Source organism: Scyliorhinus canicula, chromosome 13 (genome assembly GCF_902713615.1).
Source record: "Scyliorhinus canicula chromosome 13, sScyCan1.1, whole genome shotgun sequence".
Classification (NCBI taxonomy): domain Eukaryota; kingdom Metazoa; phylum Chordata; class Chondrichthyes; order Carcharhiniformes; family Scyliorhinidae; genus Scyliorhinus; species Scyliorhinus canicula.
The window spans coordinates 69,092,094-69,109,854 of record NC_052158.1 but is presented as its reverse complement, the minus strand read 5'-3'; the positions used below and the strand labels follow the sequence as shown (position 1 = coordinate 69,109,854).

General features: G+C 44.9%; 1 protein-coding gene across 1 annotated transcript in view; it reads right to left on the bottom strand.

The window, feature by feature from the left end:
- yeats2 (YEATS domain containing 2) overlaps positions 1-17,761 on the bottom strand; it is a 189,478-nt gene that overhangs the window by 77,363 nt on the left and 94,354 nt on the right. Inside the window, 2 exon segments of the mRNA XM_038815545.1 lie at positions 11,245-11,500; positions 12,850-13,020. Of these exon segments, the coding sequence (XP_038671473.1) occupies positions 11,245-11,500; positions 12,850-13,020 (427 nt within the window).

Below are 17,761 nucleotides of genomic sequence, written 5' to 3'. Positions count from 1 at the left end.
TCCTCGGGGAGATCCATGTTCCAGCCTCACAATGTTCCTGGAGATCCATCTTGTTTCTCAGGAGATCCACCTTTTTTAATGCTGGGTCAGTGACGTTGGGAGCCTTTTCAATCGGATACAACTCCGCGCCTTCCAGGTCTGGCCCGTCATGGAATATGGCATAAAATACCCGGGTGCATCGGGGATGGAAAATTTGGCGTGTTCCTGCTGGCTGCCGCAGCGAAAAACACTCCAGATTCCCACGCCAGCCACGGCACCTAGTCTCAGAATTCCACTCAATATGTGGAGATACGGGTTTCAAGCAACAAAGCATGCGATGGAGGGGGGTGGGCATGTGCATTGAAAGAAACTGTCAACCAGCACTAAATATATCAGCTGGCACATAATGACAGCATTCATACTCGACAATTGGTCAGGACACGCACCTTCAACCAGCAGCCAATTGGAAAAAGGTGTGCATGTAATTACTGACTGATCACTAATGGCATCCAATGTGTGGCTGTTATCACCAGGTTAATCCTGGACTGCGGACACCGCATTTTAATGGAATATGCAACTGGCAATTGTGCACAGGCCCCCATGTGATTTTTGTTCATTAAAATTAATGAAATGGAAAACCACAGGCTCTGTCCCAGCCAGCCCCTTCACCCTGCAATGTGTCTGCAAACGGAGCCTGATTCCATCCACACCCACTGTCCATGTGCATGCGCATATGTACACTGACATGCACATGCATGCTCACACAGGCACATGCCCACACAGCACATATCCATGCACACACAGAGAAACAGATTTACATATACACATATCCACACACACGTACTGACACGTGCACACACATGCACAGACACATATCCACACATATACAAACTCACACATGCCCACATACTGCCACATATCCACGCAGACCCACACACACAGGTAGATGCAGTCACATACACAGGCAGATGCAGACACAAACCCACACACACTCACCCACATACTGACATGCGCATTCACACGGACACATTCCCATGCACATCCTTGCAGGCACACACCCACACTCCCACACATACACAAATGTAGCTGGAATCATTGGGGAGCTGAGATCCCCCTACCCCTCTCGCTACCATCATGAGGGGCACTAAGGCTAACTTGAGCGATAACTTGCATTTATCTTTCTCATCCTCAAAACATCCCGAAGTGCTTCTTGTGTGCTGACGACATATCTCACCAACACCTCCTATGTCTCCAATAGTCAGAATGATTGATCCACATTCAATACTGGGTGAGCAAAAACATTTTCCAACTAAATATTGGGAACGTAAAGCCATTGCTTTCAGTTCTGGCAACAAACTCCATTCCTTAGGCCAGTGACTCCATGTCTCCCTCCGGGAACTGTCTGAGCCTGAGCCAGACGATACCTAACCTTGGTGTTATATCTGACACTGAGATGAACTTCAGGACACATGACAGCACCATCAATAAGGTAATGCCTCAATTTGGGAGTCCCTCTGTGGGATTAAGGTGGGATCAGGCTATTGAATTGGATGATTAGCAATGATCATAATGAATGGTGGAAGAGGCTCGAAGGGCTGAATGGCCTCCTCCTGCTTCTATTTTCTATGTTTCACCCCCTTAATAATAATCATAACAATCTTTATTGTTGTCACAATTAGACTTACATTAACGCTGCAATGAAGCTACTGTGAAAAGCCCCTAGTCGCCACACTCCAGCGCCTGTTCGGATACACTAAGGGAGAATTCAGAATGTCCAATTCACCTAACAAGCACGTCTTTTGGGACCTGTGGGAGGAAACTGGAGCACCCGGGGGAAACCCACACAGACACGGGGAGAACATACAGACTCCGCAGACAGGTGTGACCCAAGCAGGAATTGAACCTGGTGCTAACCACTGTGCTACCGTGCCTCCCAGTCACAGCAACTATGTACAGCATTGAAATCTCTGCGCTCTTCCAATTCAGGCCTCTTGCGTATCCCCAATATTAATACCATGGTGGCTGTACCTTCAACTATAACCTAGTTCTGGAAATCTTTTCATCGATCTCTCCACCTCTCTCTTCTCCTTTAAGATGCACCTTAAAACTGAGTTCTTGGACTAAGCTTTTGGCAGAAAAAAAATTACTTCATTTTAGAAATCAGATTTTATTTATTGAGAACACGGACAGTACTTTTTCAGATTATTTAGGGAATTAATTATACAGGGTTAATTATTCAACAGTAGCACTAAACTCTCAAAGGATTAGGAGCAGATAGCTGCTGTGTACATGAACCACAATTTCAATGCCTTGAAGCCAAACGATGTTCTCTTTGAATTTGTTTTTAAATTAAAGATAAGATACTCTGCTAATAAAAGGCATACTCGTGACGTCACTGTGTTAACGAGATAATACCAGTAAACTGCTGCCCAGAGGCAAAGACTCTCATCAGTCTGCACACCCTCTGATGCTGCAACAAAAAGGAAAGCATGCCAACGCAAGAGGAAGAACAAATTATACCAGAAACATACTCAGTTCAGCCGACAGCAACCAAACCATTATTTTTAATGGTATTCGTGACAATTCTTCACTGCTCTTTCGTGTTCAGTTTGCTGACATGAGGCATGGAGGTGTTGTCTAAAATTAGGATTCCTCCTGTCAATGATGTAAGTGATGATGTCTGTACGTGTGGTTACGCCAAACTCCTGAGTCAATTATTTGAGAAGTAATTTGACACCCATTTGCACCGAGAGAGCTCGGTAAGATTAACCCTTTATATCTTTGAACAATACTCCTATATAATCACCTTCCGGCTGAGGCTAGTAGATTTCTTGCAGGGATTCAGAAACACGCGGGGATTCAGAAAGGCTTCCCTTGCGAATAAGGCCACCTTCAAGTGGAATTTAAAAAGGCAGAAATCAGAAACATTCGAAACAGAACCCAATTCAATGGCTCCAGTGTGATACCAAACTAGGCCTCGTTAGTCCCAGCCCTGGAATGGAATTATCCCCAGGGATGAGCAGATCTCTATGTAATACATCCTGAACATAACCTTGTTTCTGGTGATTGATCGCAGATTACATGTCAGTGATTTCAGAGGACTTTGCCCAACTCCACCCCTTCAGCATTGATTCGATGGGCTAATGAGCGATACAATACAGATGGACCAAGATTCAACCCAGGTTAACTGACCTCATCCAGGGCATCGGTAGGTGGTGTGGAGGGAGGTCTATATGAAAATGAAAATCGCTTATTGTCACAAGTAGGCTTCAATGAAGTTACTGTGAAAAGCCCCTAGACGCCACATTCCGGCGCCTGTCCGGGGAGGCTGGTACGGGAATCGAACCGTGCTGCTGGCCTGCTTTAAAAGCCAGCGATTTAGCTGAGTGAGCTAAACCAGCCCCAGTGAGCCAGCCTCTCTGACCTTTCTGTTAGGGAGGGAGTAATCAGGTGTGGTTCCTATACCTTATTCTTTTCCAGTAAAATAAAATTGTTTTCCCCTCCGCTGTCAGCATTTTGAAGGGATCATTTCCTCTGTGACACTCTGGTCAACTCCTCTATTCCCCCCAAAACCTCTTCTCCTTTCCATGGTACTTTCCCATACAATCGCAAGAGGTGCGACACCTGCTCTTTACCCACTGCCCCATCACCATCTAAGGCCCCAAACACTCCCTCCAGGTGAAGCTGCAATTTACTCGTACTTCTTTCAATTTAGCCAACTCTGTTCACTGCTCACAATGTGGCTCCTCAGCACTGGGGTGACCAAATGCAGACTGGGTGACCACTTTGCAGAACACCTCCGTTCAGTCCGCAAGTATGACTCCGACATCCCGGTCGCTCGCCATTTCAATTAACCATCTGGCTCTCATGTTCACTGCTGCAATGGTCCAACCCCAATGGAAACTTGAGGAACAGCACGTCATCTTCCGATCTGGCACTTGACAGCCTCCCGGACTCAATATTGAGTTCAACCATTTCAGATCATGAACTCCATCCTCCACATTGAATAATTTCCCCCCAGTGCCAGTCTGGCAGAACCCCCCTAAATGGCCTAAATGTTAACTCCCCTAAATGGACAGCACAGTGGATAGCACAGTTGTTTCACAGCGCCAGGGTCTCAGGTTTGATTTCCGGTTGGGTCACTGTCTGTGTGGAGTCTGCATGCGCTTGTTAGGTGAATTGGACATTCTAAATTCTCCCTCCGTGTACCTGAACAGGTACCGGAGTGTGGCAACTAGGGGCGTTTTACAGTAACCTCATTGCAGTGTTAATGTAAGCCTATTTGTGACAATAATAAAGATCATTATGTTATTCTCATGTGTTTGCTTTCAGACACCACTGACCTTTATCCTGTTATTCATCTGAACAAATGCTTTGTGTCTTTAATACTACAATTACCACTCCCTTTGTCGCGTGACATCTGACATTTAATCTCCTCCGCCCTCTAACCTATGCTTGGTCCTCTCTTTTTCTCCACCTGAACATGCTCCCTCCACCCTTTTTTCAACACCATATACCCCTTCAACTTGCTACCTCTCTTCAATTCTGAAGAAGAGTAATATTGGGCTTGAAACATTAACTCTGTTTCTCTCTCCACATATACTACCAGACCTGCTGAGCTTTTCCAACATTTCCTATTTTTATTGGTTTCCAGTATTGTGTGTGAGTGCATGAGTGAGGGAGAGTGATAAAACAACTAAATAGAGAAATGTGTGATGCCTCCTGTGGTTGAACAGTCTCCATCACTCTTATACAAACAATAAGCATGTTACTGAGATGCCAGGGCCCATGGGTCCATGCCGAACATAAATCAAGGCATTCAAGAGTGAAGGGTAGAAGAGGATAAGTCTGTAGACAGACAATCTGTCAAATGTATGGGTTTCTCTGACCATTCTTCCTGAAGGTTCTGAGCTGCCGAATAAAAAAAATCTTGTCTGACCATGCCTGGGCTTAACTCCCCTAAATGGTCACTCTTTGTGAACAATGCCTGAAAATGGAAGCAGGCACATCATAGCCAACCTGACCCTGTGCTCAGCCCATAGGGGCCTGGGCACACTTTAGCAGGGGCCACCGTTTGCTGGGCGGAAGCCGATTTCCTTCCTTCACCTCCTTAATGCTGAATCATTGACATGATCACAGCATCCTTGAGGAATTTGTTAATTACATATCAATTGCATTTAATTAGATAGAGGTAGAGGGTATTAATTGAGCACATATTAAAGAAATAACTGAATGAAACTATGTGTGATTCACTTAGGAGGTAAATGCATGTATGTTACATTATGCAAATAAACGTAAGGCTGAGTAAAGATTGGCTCCAGTAACATTCTTCACCAACTGTGTTTCTGCACTATAACAGAACTGAGAAAATATTGACCAAGCCCTCGGAAAAACGACTTGAGGGCTGTTCCAATATCATCTCATTGCAAATGCTGGCTCTACAGCTCTCCCGATAAGACAACATAATCAGCTGACTGACATTGGTTTACAAGAATACAAATTAAAACAGCAGTAATTTAAATACAGCTTCAGAGGACACAGCGCCCCCCCCCCCCCCCCCCCCCCACCTTCCCCCCAGGTGGTGTGTGGGTGACGCGTGTGCGCGGTGCGTCCATCACAGCAGCTGGAAGAAACACCAAGGACAACAAGGGCATAGAATGTACTCTGGGGCGGAATTTAAATTCCATCACCAAGAGAGGCTCAGTAGCACCATGACTGACCAAGCCCTGAAGGCCATATCTGTCAGACTGGGATGCACCAGATGGTCAGAGATCCATCATGAGGGAGAAACCTACTTGATCTTGTTCTTATCAATATGCCTGTTGCAGATGCATCTGCCCATGACAGCGTTGGAAGGAATGACGACAGCACAGTCCTTGTGGAGATAAAGTCCCATCTTCACTTTGAGGATACCCTCCATCATGTTGTATGGCACCATCACTGTGCTAAATGGTCTAGATTCAGACTAGATCCAGCAGCTCAAAATTAGGTAGCCTTGAGGGGTTATGGGGCATCAGCAGCTGCAAAATTGTATACAAGCAGAATCTGTAGCCTCATGGCCCAGCACATCCTTCACTCTACAATTACCAACAAGCCAGGTGAACAATCCTGATTCAATAAGAAGTATAAGAGAACATGTCAAGAGCAGAACCAGGCCTGCCTAAAAATGAAATACTAACTTGCTGAAACTACAAACACAGGACTACTTGAATGCTAAACACTAGAAGCAACAGGCAATAGGCAGATTTTGCAATCTCCCGGCCAATGGGTCAAATCAAAGCTCTGCAGTCCTGCCACATCCAGTCCTGAATGGTGATGGACAATTAAACAACTAACCAGAGGAGGTGGCTCCATAAATATCCCTATCCTAAATGATGGGATGCACAGCACATTGCTGAAGCTGGAGCATTTACCAGCATCTTCAGCCTGAAATGTTTAGTAAATGATCCATCTCCCTGAGGTTCCCAGCAGCACAGATACCAGCCTTCAGCTAATTTGATTCTGTTCATGCGACATGAAGAAATGGCTGAACGTACTGAACAAAGCAAAAGCTTTGTAGTACTGTATTCTCCAGAACTGCCCGTGCCCTGAGCCAAGCTGTTTGAGTACAGTGCGAGAATGTGAGAAACGGTCTTGTCAATAAAAAGCAGGACAAATTCAATCTGGACAATGAATCCGGATTATTGCCAACCATCAACAAGTGCCATTGGGAGTGCTATCAAGCAGTTACTCACCAATTCTTAGTTTGGGTTCCACCAATACCATGGCTCCAAATCTCATGGTGTAAACATGGACAATCGAGAAACACTTGCAAAATTGATGGGCGGCATGGTATCACAGTGGTTAGCAGTTGCTTCACAGCTCCAGGGTCCCAGGTTCAATTCCCGGCTTGGGTCACTGTCTCTGCAAAGTCTGCACGTTCTCCCCGTGTCTGCGTGGGTTTCCTCCAGGTGCTCCGGTTTCCTCCCACAGTCCAAAGATGTGTAGTTAGGTGGATTGGCCATGCTAAATTGCCTTAGTGTCGAAAAAGGTTAAGTGGGGTTACTGGGATAGGGTGGATGTGTGGGCTTAGATAGGGTGCTCTTTCCAAGGGCCGGTGCAGACGGTGGGCTGAATGGCCTCCTTCTGCACTGTAAATTCTATGATTATTATGAAGCTTATCGTCGAAACAAAGAACGATTACGGCGCTGAAGGAGGCCATTCAGCCAGTGATATCTGTGCCAGCTCTTTGCGAGAACTCAGCTAGTCCCAAGCCCCCTCCTTTATCCTGCAGCCCGACAAATCTTAAATCTTCAGATAAACAGTCAATTCCCTTCTGAAAACCACAGCTGAATCACCTTCCACCATCGGGAGCAGTAGAATTAAGGGAAAAATCTTCCACTGTTTGGAGCCGAACCTAGCAGTACAAAGGAAGATGGCTGTGGTTATAGAATAATAGGCTGGTCACAGCACAGAAAGGGGCCATTTGGCCCATTGTGTCTGTGCTGGCTCTCTGAAAGAGATATTCACCTTGCGGCACTCTCCTGCCTTTTCCCCATAGTCCTGCAAATTTTCCTCTTCAGATAATGATCCAAATTGCTGTTGAAAGCCATGATTGAATCTGCCTCCATCACCCTTACAGGCAGGGCACCCCAGGTCCGAGCCACACCCTGCATAATAAATTAAGTATTTTCCTTGTGTCGCTATTGCTTCTTTTGTCAATCTCCTCGGATCAGTGTCCTCTGGTTCTCGATCCTTCTACATTCTTTCCTATCCATTGTGCAGACCCCTTGTCATTTTGAATACTTTTATCAAGTCTGTTCTCAAATTTCTCTTGTCAAAGGAGAATAACCTCAGTTCCTGCAGCCAGCCATCTCAGTCCCAGGACATCGTTTCAGGAGTTCCTCAGGGTCATGTCCTAGGTCGGACCATCTTCAATGACTTACCTCCATTACAAGCTCAGAAGTCAAGACGTTCTCTTGTTGACTGCACGATGTTCAACACCATTTGCAACTCCTCAGATTCAGAAGCAGCCGTGCATTCAGTGGGTCCTGGGCAACGATCAGGCTTGAACTGGAGTGGCAAGTAACATTCATGGAAGACAAGTGCCAGGCAACGCCATCACCAACAAGACAGAATCCAACCAGTTCTCCTTGAAGTTCCACAGATTAACCTTGATGAATACTCCACCATCAATAGCTTGTGGTTACCACTGAGCAGAAACTGAACTGGACCAGTCATATAAATATTGTGGATACAAGAGCAGGTCAGAAGCTGGGAATTCTATGCCGAGTAACTCTCCCCTCAAAGCCTGACCACCATCTACAAGGTACAAGTCAGGGGTGTGATAACAACACTCAAGAAAAACAATACCATCCAGGACAAATCTGCCCTCTTGATCAGCACTCTATCCACAACATTAGCTTAAAAATTAATTCCCTCCATCACCAGCGCAACATAGAATCATAGAAGTTACAGTGCAGAAGGAGGCCATTCGGCCCACCAAGTCAGCACCGGCTCTTGGAAAGAGCACCTCACCCAAGCCGACACCTCCACCCTATCCCCACAACCCCCAGTAACCCCACCCAACACCAAGGGCAATTTTGGACACTAAGGGCAATTTAGCATGGCCAATCCACCTAACCACATCTTTGGACTGCGGGAGGAAACTGGGGGAAACGTACACATGAGGAGAACGTGCAGACTTCGCCCAGACAGTGACCCAAGCCGGGAATCGAACCTGGGACCCAGGAGCTGTGAAGCAATTGTGCTAACCACTATGCTACTGTGCTGCCTTTTGACACACTGCAACAGTGTGTCAACAGGATGGACTGCGGAACCTGCGAAGACTCCTTTGACTGCACCTTCCGAACCCACAAACTCTACCACCTAGATATGTCCTGACGTGACCTAGATATGATTTTCACTTTAGGATTATCTGCTCTGTTAAATCTTCCCACTTAAGTCAGATTGACTCAAACAGAACCCGCAAATAGCCTAAGAGAACTGAACTAAATCTAAACTTTCAGCACTGATATACATGAAACTGAAACATCAGTGCACAGCAGCTAATCTCATGTGTAATTAACAGATGCTTCACAGAAAAACCACTAAAGGCCTTTTCAGATATGTCCCTCTCTCTAGAGCAGTGGTTCTCAACCGGGGTCCACATGGACCCTGGGGGTCCATGTAACATTACTGGGGGTCCACACAAAAAAAATACCGAATTGGGGGTCCACGGTGATATTTTAGTGGTCCATAGAGCAATTCTACTTCAGAACAATTGTTATTACTGAGAATCAAGTAGAAGAAAAAAATGTTTGTTTTCATGATGAATATTCACCTTTCTCTCTCTCTCACTGACAAAGGTCAAAGAGAGATTATAATCTATCTAATTTACCTTGAGGGCTGAAGGGGCTCAGAACCAAAAATTTGCTGTGTTTATTTTTGTGGTACTGTATTCTGAGAAAAAAAAATCCATACCGGTTGATGACAAATGGGTTTATTGTGCTTTAATGTTGTTGAAGATTGCCCGGGCTATTGTCCCCTAGGAACAGCCCGGAGGACCTTTAATGACAGGAGCAGCTTATTAAATACCCACGGTTGACCTGACGCTTATGCCACGTTTCTCCTTGACAAGTTTAATGAATGATTTAACACAGTAATCACTAGAAACTGTGTATATTTGATATGAATTGGTTATTTTCAGAGTAATTTAATTCAATTTAGTCAGTAAAAAGTTTTTTTCATTACTTTTCATATTAGAATAAGTTTGGCAACGTACGAAAATACTGCTAATCCATTTCCAACCCTCACGGTAAGGTAGATGGACTTTAGGATTAGTTTACCACGCATATAAGAAGCTTTTTCTTCTGTGGAATGGCTATGGGGGTCCACAAAAAAAAATTAAGAGGAAAAGGGGTCCATGGGTTAAAAAAGGTTGAGAACTCCTGCTCTAGAGTATAGCACTTGGAGACATTAGTCAGGCAGCTCCTGCCAAAGCACCAGGGGCTGTAGGATTCTGACCACCACTGGAGTGCGCTGATTTTGTTTTGAGGGTCACAGTGATTTACTTCAGGAGGCTTGGAAGGTGCATGGGAATGTGGAGAGGTGGTGCTGTGGAGCTCAAATTACCACAGCAGAACAAGGCCGATAGCTCTCTGGCCCGGTAGCAAATTTAAAAAAAATGTTTATCCTCAATAACATAGAATTATACAGCACAGAAGAGGCTCATTCAGTCCATCAGGCCTGTGTGGTTCTGTAAGATCTATCTTATTAGTCCTTCTTCCCCCAATTGTGCCCCATAGTCCTGCAATATGTTGCCCTTCCCTGTCTAATATTTCTTCTGCCAGCACTGGATGGAACAGCTGTCGCTGGTGTTATTTAAATAAGGTCCGTCTGTGGTGAGTTGCTCCTTTTTTTGAAGGCCTCTCCTTCTGTCAGGGTAGTTAGAACTGAAAACTTTAATAGTGACAATTATTTTTCCGCATTCCAACCTGTACAAAATGGTTACTGGTCCAAACACAGAAACTTAGCAGATGCAAACCATAGCTGGGCTCTCTCAATCAGAGTCCAGCCTTCATTTTCCAGTTTAGCACCCGTGGGCTAAACAGCTGGCTTGTAATGCAGAACACCAGCAGCGCGGGTTCAATTCCCGTACCAGCCTCCCCGAACAGGTGCCAGAACGTGACGACTAGGGGCTTTTCACAGGAACTTCATTGAAGGCTACTTGTGACAATAAGTGATTATTATTATTATTTTGAAAGGGTTTTTGTCGGGATCAAGTGCAAACAGTATCCTGCAGACTGAGCTGTGAAACATGGTAGATACGGCACTCAGGGAGGCTATTATGACTTTAGGTTAGCATGAAAACCAAGCAATATTCAATCATCCACCTGCTATACACCCTACCTGAATTTTAATTCAATTGACTTGAAAATTGGGAAGATATAAAATGGTCAGCTGAATTGATTTGGCCTATATCTCCCAACGTCAAACTGATACCTCATAGTCTTGCTCAGTGCTTTTTAAAAAAAACTATGTGTGGAGATAGAATTCTTTGTAGTTTCACCACAAACCACAGAGATATCCTAAACCAGCACAACTCAAGTGGCAGAAAGCACAGCCAATGTCCAACAGCCACTGGACACAATCCTGGTTCCTAGTCCAACAGGTTCACCAACAAGGGGCACTCACGGCAGCAGCGGTCATCCCCGTGAATGTCACGGCCACTCAATCAGAAAGAGCGCAGTTGTTTCAGAAGCAGAGACGAGCATCTCTCCCTACCTGAGCCTTGGGAGCTTGATTTTTGGACAGTGGACGAATTCTGAGCCTTGGTGACCGCCTGCATAGACTGAGCAACGATGGTTCCGCTCGCTCCGCTCACCACAGCCTTCGCCACCCCTTGAGCCACAATCTGCTTCTGTCCGATGGCCCGGGCAACGGTAGTGCCTGGTTTGGCAACAATTATCTGCCCGCCACTGAGTGCCACTGCCTGCTTCACCACCGGCTGCAAGGTTGAACCTACCGGAATCCCAACAACCTGTGGGCAAGCAAATAGTGCAGTGTTACTAAACCAATTGAACCCGCTGGATAGCTTACTTGAAATAAAATAGGGATGGGACTGCCAGAGGTCATCTGTATGAAATGAGAAAGCAAAAGGTTAAGTTAGAAATGGGGAGCATTACTAATCGCAGGGTTGTTGACTTTTCAATCAGATTACGTGTCTTTCTAAGAGAGAGCTGGGGAGTTCCTGAGAGTGGAAGACACTTCAAGTTGTTGACGTAGGTTTGAGGGCTAGCTTGGATTATTGTGCTTGGATCGCTCTTGTGGTGGGAGAAAGAACTTCCCCGATTTCTCCCCAAATCGGTCTTGGGATTTAATGTTCCTGCTTTTTTCTGCCTTTCCCGGAAGATCGAGAATTTGGTGGAGATTCAACGGCGGTTCGAAGGATCTGCACCATTTATAGAAAATGAGAGGAATGGTACAAGGTGATCAGATGGAACCTTTGCTGCCCTTGCTTCTCTCCTGCAGACTGACTCTTGTTTGGGATACAGTTTGACTGAAGTGATCCACAGGTAAAGTGAAGTGGGTTTGTGCTGATTGCACACAACATTGACTGAGAGCCGTGCACTCCCCGTGTCCAAAGTGTAAATTTTTATTTTGTTTTTACCATTTGAAGTTGATGACAGTTCTATTAATATACAAATGATTAAGCATTTTCTGTAACTCATTATGAAATTTATGGCACGCATTAAGTGTATTTATTCTTATTCATGAGGTCATGGTTTGTAGACATGCCCAATTTCAATTTTGCAGCCTCACTAGCCTAGGTTGCCCATCACTGCTCTAGTCCCTTGCCCAGAAGTGGCCATTTTTAAAGTATAAGCTGACAGTGAGCTTCGGCAAGTTAGCAGACCACAACGGTCACCATAAGCAGAGCCTGATTCAATCCTCACCCGTTGTCCATGTGTGTGCATTTTTCAGCCAGGGAGATCACTGGATAGTGCTCAGGAACAGGAATCCTAGCTAATTTTATCTTTGAAAAAATACAGTGTGTGTACATCGGTCATTAAAAAGAGGGTCTTTTAGCAATCAAAGCACCAGCCTGTCTTAAGGCTGCATACTGATCCACATGTGGGCCTTGTTTTGGAATTGTACCTCTTTACAGGTATTCCTTCTGTGGTGTAAAATATTCCTGTGAGCTCAGCGCAGGACACCTGATGTGCAACATCAACAGGGAAACAGCCTCTAAGTACAGGATTCCAAAGTGCGCACAGTATCAGTGATGGCATCTATCACCCGCTCTGCGATAACGTGGCAGCGCGCTTTCACTACCCATCAGGCCTGCTCGTTGCTGATCCATAAAAAGTGACATCCAAAATACTCTACCTTTGTCTGAGTGGCTCCCGCCCCAAGTCCACTGCTGTGTTTCTGGGGGGAGACGGCAATCACTTGGCCACCTTTCACAGTCACAAACTGCTGCACAGCCTGCTGTGTGGACATGGCTGTGACCCCCGACTGCTGGCCCACTGCTTCTCCTGGTTCCTGTTTGATGATGACCTGCAAAGTACAACCAGAAACCCTTTAATTGAAAGGCATGGCAACAGCTCTCAGAAACACAAGATAAGGCATACGTTTTAACTTATTGCTGATAAGCTTCCAATAATGTGTGCCAGCTTTGCAGAATATATCAATTTTAGCCCCTCAGCTTCTCATCCCCGCACCCCAATCCAGCATCAGCCATATAACCCCTCTCAAAGCATCCAATGGACAGACAGGTGTTGAGAGAAACGACTGTAATGTTCAATATAATTCGCAATGACTAGCAATTCAATTCCTGCAGCTCAACTGTTAATGGCTGTTGAGAGCCATTTAACTGTGAAGGGAAGAAAGAAATGGCATTTATTGAGCACCTTTTATGTCCTCGGGGGGGGTCCCAAATGCTTTGAAGCCAAGTCATTCCTTTTGAAGTGTGGTAGCTGTCGTCACGTGGGAGAAAGCAGCAGTCAACTTGCAGGCAGGAAGGTCCCACAGTAATGCGATAAACATGTTTTCGGTTGTTTTGCTTACAGATGAGTGTTGGCCAGACACTGGAATAAAACCTTGCTCTTCAAACACAGAGACAGTCACCCAATGTCAGAATCAAACCCAGGTCCATGGCGCTGCGAGGCAACAGTGCTAACGACTGTGCCGCCGTGCTGCCCACTGTGCCAGCATGCCGCACAGAGAGCAGGAGCAGGCCACTCGGCCCCTCGAGCTTGCTCCACCATTCAATAAGATCATGGAAAACCTGATTGTAACTTCAACCCCAAATTGCTGCCTATCCCGATAATCTTTCACCCCCTTTTAATCTACCTCAGCCTTAAAAATATTCAAAGCCTCTTCTTCCACCACTTTTTAAAAACAAATTCCAATTAAGGGGCAGTTTAGCGTGGCCAATCCACCTAGCTGCACATCTTTGGGTTGTGGTGGTGAGACCCACGCAGACACAGGGAGAATGTGCAAACTCCCCACTGACAGTGACTCGGGGCTGGGATCCGACCTGGGCCCTTGGTGCCGTGAGGCAGCAGTGCTAGCCATTGTGCTGCCCTGTTTCCATCACCTTTGAGGAAGGGAGACCCAAAGGCCCAACTCTCGCTGAGAGAAAAACTTTCTCCTCATCTCCCTCTTAAATAGACGACCCCTTATTTTTAAACGGTGACCTCCTGAACAGACAGACAAGGCCTCGGTTTAGCACCACATCCAAATGGTGACACTTTCGGCTGTGCACTGAACTGTCGGCTTAGACTCTGTGCTCAGAATTGGGACTTATAATAATAACAATCGCTTATCGTCACAAGTAGGCTTCAATGAAGTTACTGTGAAAAGCCCCTAGTCACCACATTCCGGTGCCTGTTCGGGGAGTCCGGTACGGGAATTGAACCCGCCCTGCTGGCCTTGTTCTGCATTACAAGCCAGTTGTTCATGATCCTTCACACAGAGGCAACATTGCTATCACTGTGACATAAAGTTGACACTGGCTTGTGCTTGTGTATTAGTGCTGAACATGGCCAGGCTAGCTCAATGGGTGAAGTTCTAATATATGCTTCATTATTAGTATTTTATTTTAAACAGAAGGCACCAGAAATACATGTGTTACATCAAATCAAAACACACACCCTCACCTCTGCATCAGAAAGTTGCCAATTCAAGCCCACTCTAGAGAGTTGGGCATATAACTCCAGTGCAGTACTGCTGTGTTGGAGGAGTCGACTTTCAGACGAGACATTGAACCGAGGCTACACTTAACTCTCTCAGGCGGGCACAGAACTATGGCACTACTAGATCAGTCAGTATTCTCGCCAATCAGGATTATATATATATATATTAAAATACATATTAAAAATGCATATATAATCATCCCATCCCTCAGCCATCATCACTAAAATTGATTATTTGGCCATTATCGCATTGTTGTGGCGTCTCGCTTTGTGCAAATTGGCTGCCGTGTTTCCTCCAGTCCAACACTTCAAAACAGCTTAATTGGCAGTGAAATGTTTTGGGACATGCTACTGTTATGTAAGGCATTATAAAATTGCTCTACTCCTTATGAATCAAGATGTCATAATTTTGAAGACCTCTTATCACGTCATGCGTTCTCGAGAAAGGAATCCCAATTTATTTAATCTTTCTGGCAGGTAAAACCTCTCACTTCTGGTAACATTCTTATTAATCTTTTACGTAACCTTCTCCAGTGCCTCTATTTACTTTCTATAACTTGGAGAACTGACCTATTCCTGTTATCCTGCTAAAAATTAACCCCAGTGCTTTGTTTGCGTTTTTTTTATGGCCTGATAACCTGTGTCACTGCTGTTAATGATTTGTGTCACTGGTTCCTAGCTCATTTAAACACTTACTCCAAAGCAGAATGTAGTCCAATTCTTTTTCCTGCCAGAATGCTGTGCTTTGCACTTATCTGTATTGAAGCTCATTTGCCAATTATACAACCATTCTTCCTGTATTAATTTGCAGTCCACCTCCACCTTTATGCGCAAAACATCTTCTTTAGCCCCCAAAGACTCGGGGAACATTTAGGAAATGAAGTGCAGCAAGTGGTGATATAAGGGAAGGGAAAGAACTAAGAACAGTGACCAAAGGGGCTTTTCACAGTAACTTCATTGAAGCCTACTCGTGACAATAAGCGATTTTCATTTTCATCAGGTAATTAGGTTTGATATTAGGTTTGTGGTGCACTGCTAGCGTCCCTACCTCTAGACCAGAAGTTCCAGGGTCGTTGAATCTTTGCCAACGACGGGCGTTTATTTATTTTTTCTCTTTTGTATATATTTGGGGGGGGGGGTTTGTTCTTTTTGTTCTTAAGAATTTTCTGTTCCTGTTTTCTTTTTTGTGAAAATGTGAAAATTTTAATAAAAATTATTTTAAAAAAAAGAAGTTCCAGGGTCAAGCCCCACTTCAGGACTTGATGACCATGGAAGATATGTTCATAACTTGGCTATGCAGGTTGATTATCAACCTGTAGATGCTCCCAGTATGTCTGAAGGTATGCAGTAAGAGTGTGAGAGATTCCTGATCAGCCATACTGTAAAAGGCAATGGCAAACCACTGAAGTACTTTGCCGAGCATAATCATGGACCAATCCAATGGAAGTCCATGGTTGCTAATGCCCTCTTAGGTCATGCCATCTGAAGGAGGAGGTTCAAAATGAAAAGAGAGAAAAAGATAATGCCAATGTCAATTTAGACGGATTCTATTCATCATCACAAGGACCGTAACGGTTCACGGTAATGGCCCACTGTCAACTTCTCAAGGATGGCCAATAGGTCTGGCCTTGCCTAGTGTCGCTCACATCGCCAGAAACAGAGAAAAAGGAATGGGCCCAAATAAATAGAAAATAAAAATTGGGAGTAAGAGCCAATAGGAAATCTTCAAAGAGAAGACAACTATGGTACAACCTATTCCCACCAGCCCATTCCCACCAGAGGTGAAAGCACAATACAGAATTTAAAAATTTATAAAGGTCCAAATGGCAGGTATGGGGCTAGTGATATGGAGGGGGAAATAAACCTCAAACCAAGAACAGAACATTTAGAAGCATAAATTAGTAGGAAGACAAAGAAGGGTAGGAAAAAATACTGACAATAAATAACATTATTGGAAATAGTAAAGGAATTTATAAAACACGGAGTTTGAAAGAATAACTGAAGAAAGGGGAGCAATGATTGGAGATGTAAAAGTAAATGAATAATGGGGCAATTAGGGAGGAAAAAGGAAATTTTATAGTGGATGAAGGAATGTGGGTGTTACTAGAGGAGTCCTTTGCCTGGGTTTTCACTGTAGAGTGTGGTGATGGGGATAAAAGGGCACAAGGGGACAAGGTTTGCCATTCAGATAGAACTGCCAGATCAGGAACATTGCTGAATGAAAAGTTGAAGCTAAACTGGAAAAAATAGGTTCTGACAACGTGTCAAAGAATGCCATGGAACGCAAAGAGAAAATAGCCGAGGTTCTGCCATAATCTTTCAAAAACCTTTACACAGTGGGTGAAAGGGAAAAAGTGTAGGTCAGTGAGCCGAAATTCAGTAGTGGGTAAGCTGCCAGAGGCCACAATACAGAATAAATTTACTGTTCACTGTGATTGACTAGGCTCAATTAAGAACAGACAGTTGGATTTATAAAAAGGTAATTTGAGCCTGACAAACTTTATGACCGTTCTTTGAAGGAACACTGGAATTCGCTAATGAAGTAGGGACAGTGATATTTGGCCCGAATTTCTTCTGGGATTAGCTGCACCTCTGTTGTAAATCCAGCAGAGTCGGAGAAAATAAATCATCCCAGTTATGCCAAGTCCTCAACGATCCAGGGGTACCCCATTGGTTCAGTAAGGAGCAAGGCAAATGGCTCTACGGAGGCAGAGATTCAAGTCTCTTACTAATTTACTGCTGGACGCCAGTCCACCAGGATAATATTCTCATGGGCGAGGCAGAGTGGGTAGAGCCCTGGGCGTCCCCTTGTCGCTGGAAGCAGGCAGATGGATTTCCTGGCTGGCAGGCATGTACTGGGCATGTACTCCTGCTGACTGCACAAAATCTCAGGCAGCTGAAGGAAAAGGATGGGTGCGAATGCTGGAATTGATGCCCATGGAATAATCATTAAATCACAGAATCACTACAGTGCAAAAAGAGGCAATTCAGCCCATCGAGCCTGCACCGACCCACTGAAAGAGTACCCTAGCCAGGCCCACGCCCACACCCTATAACCCAGTAATGCCATCTAACCTTCTTGGACACAAAGGGGCAATTCA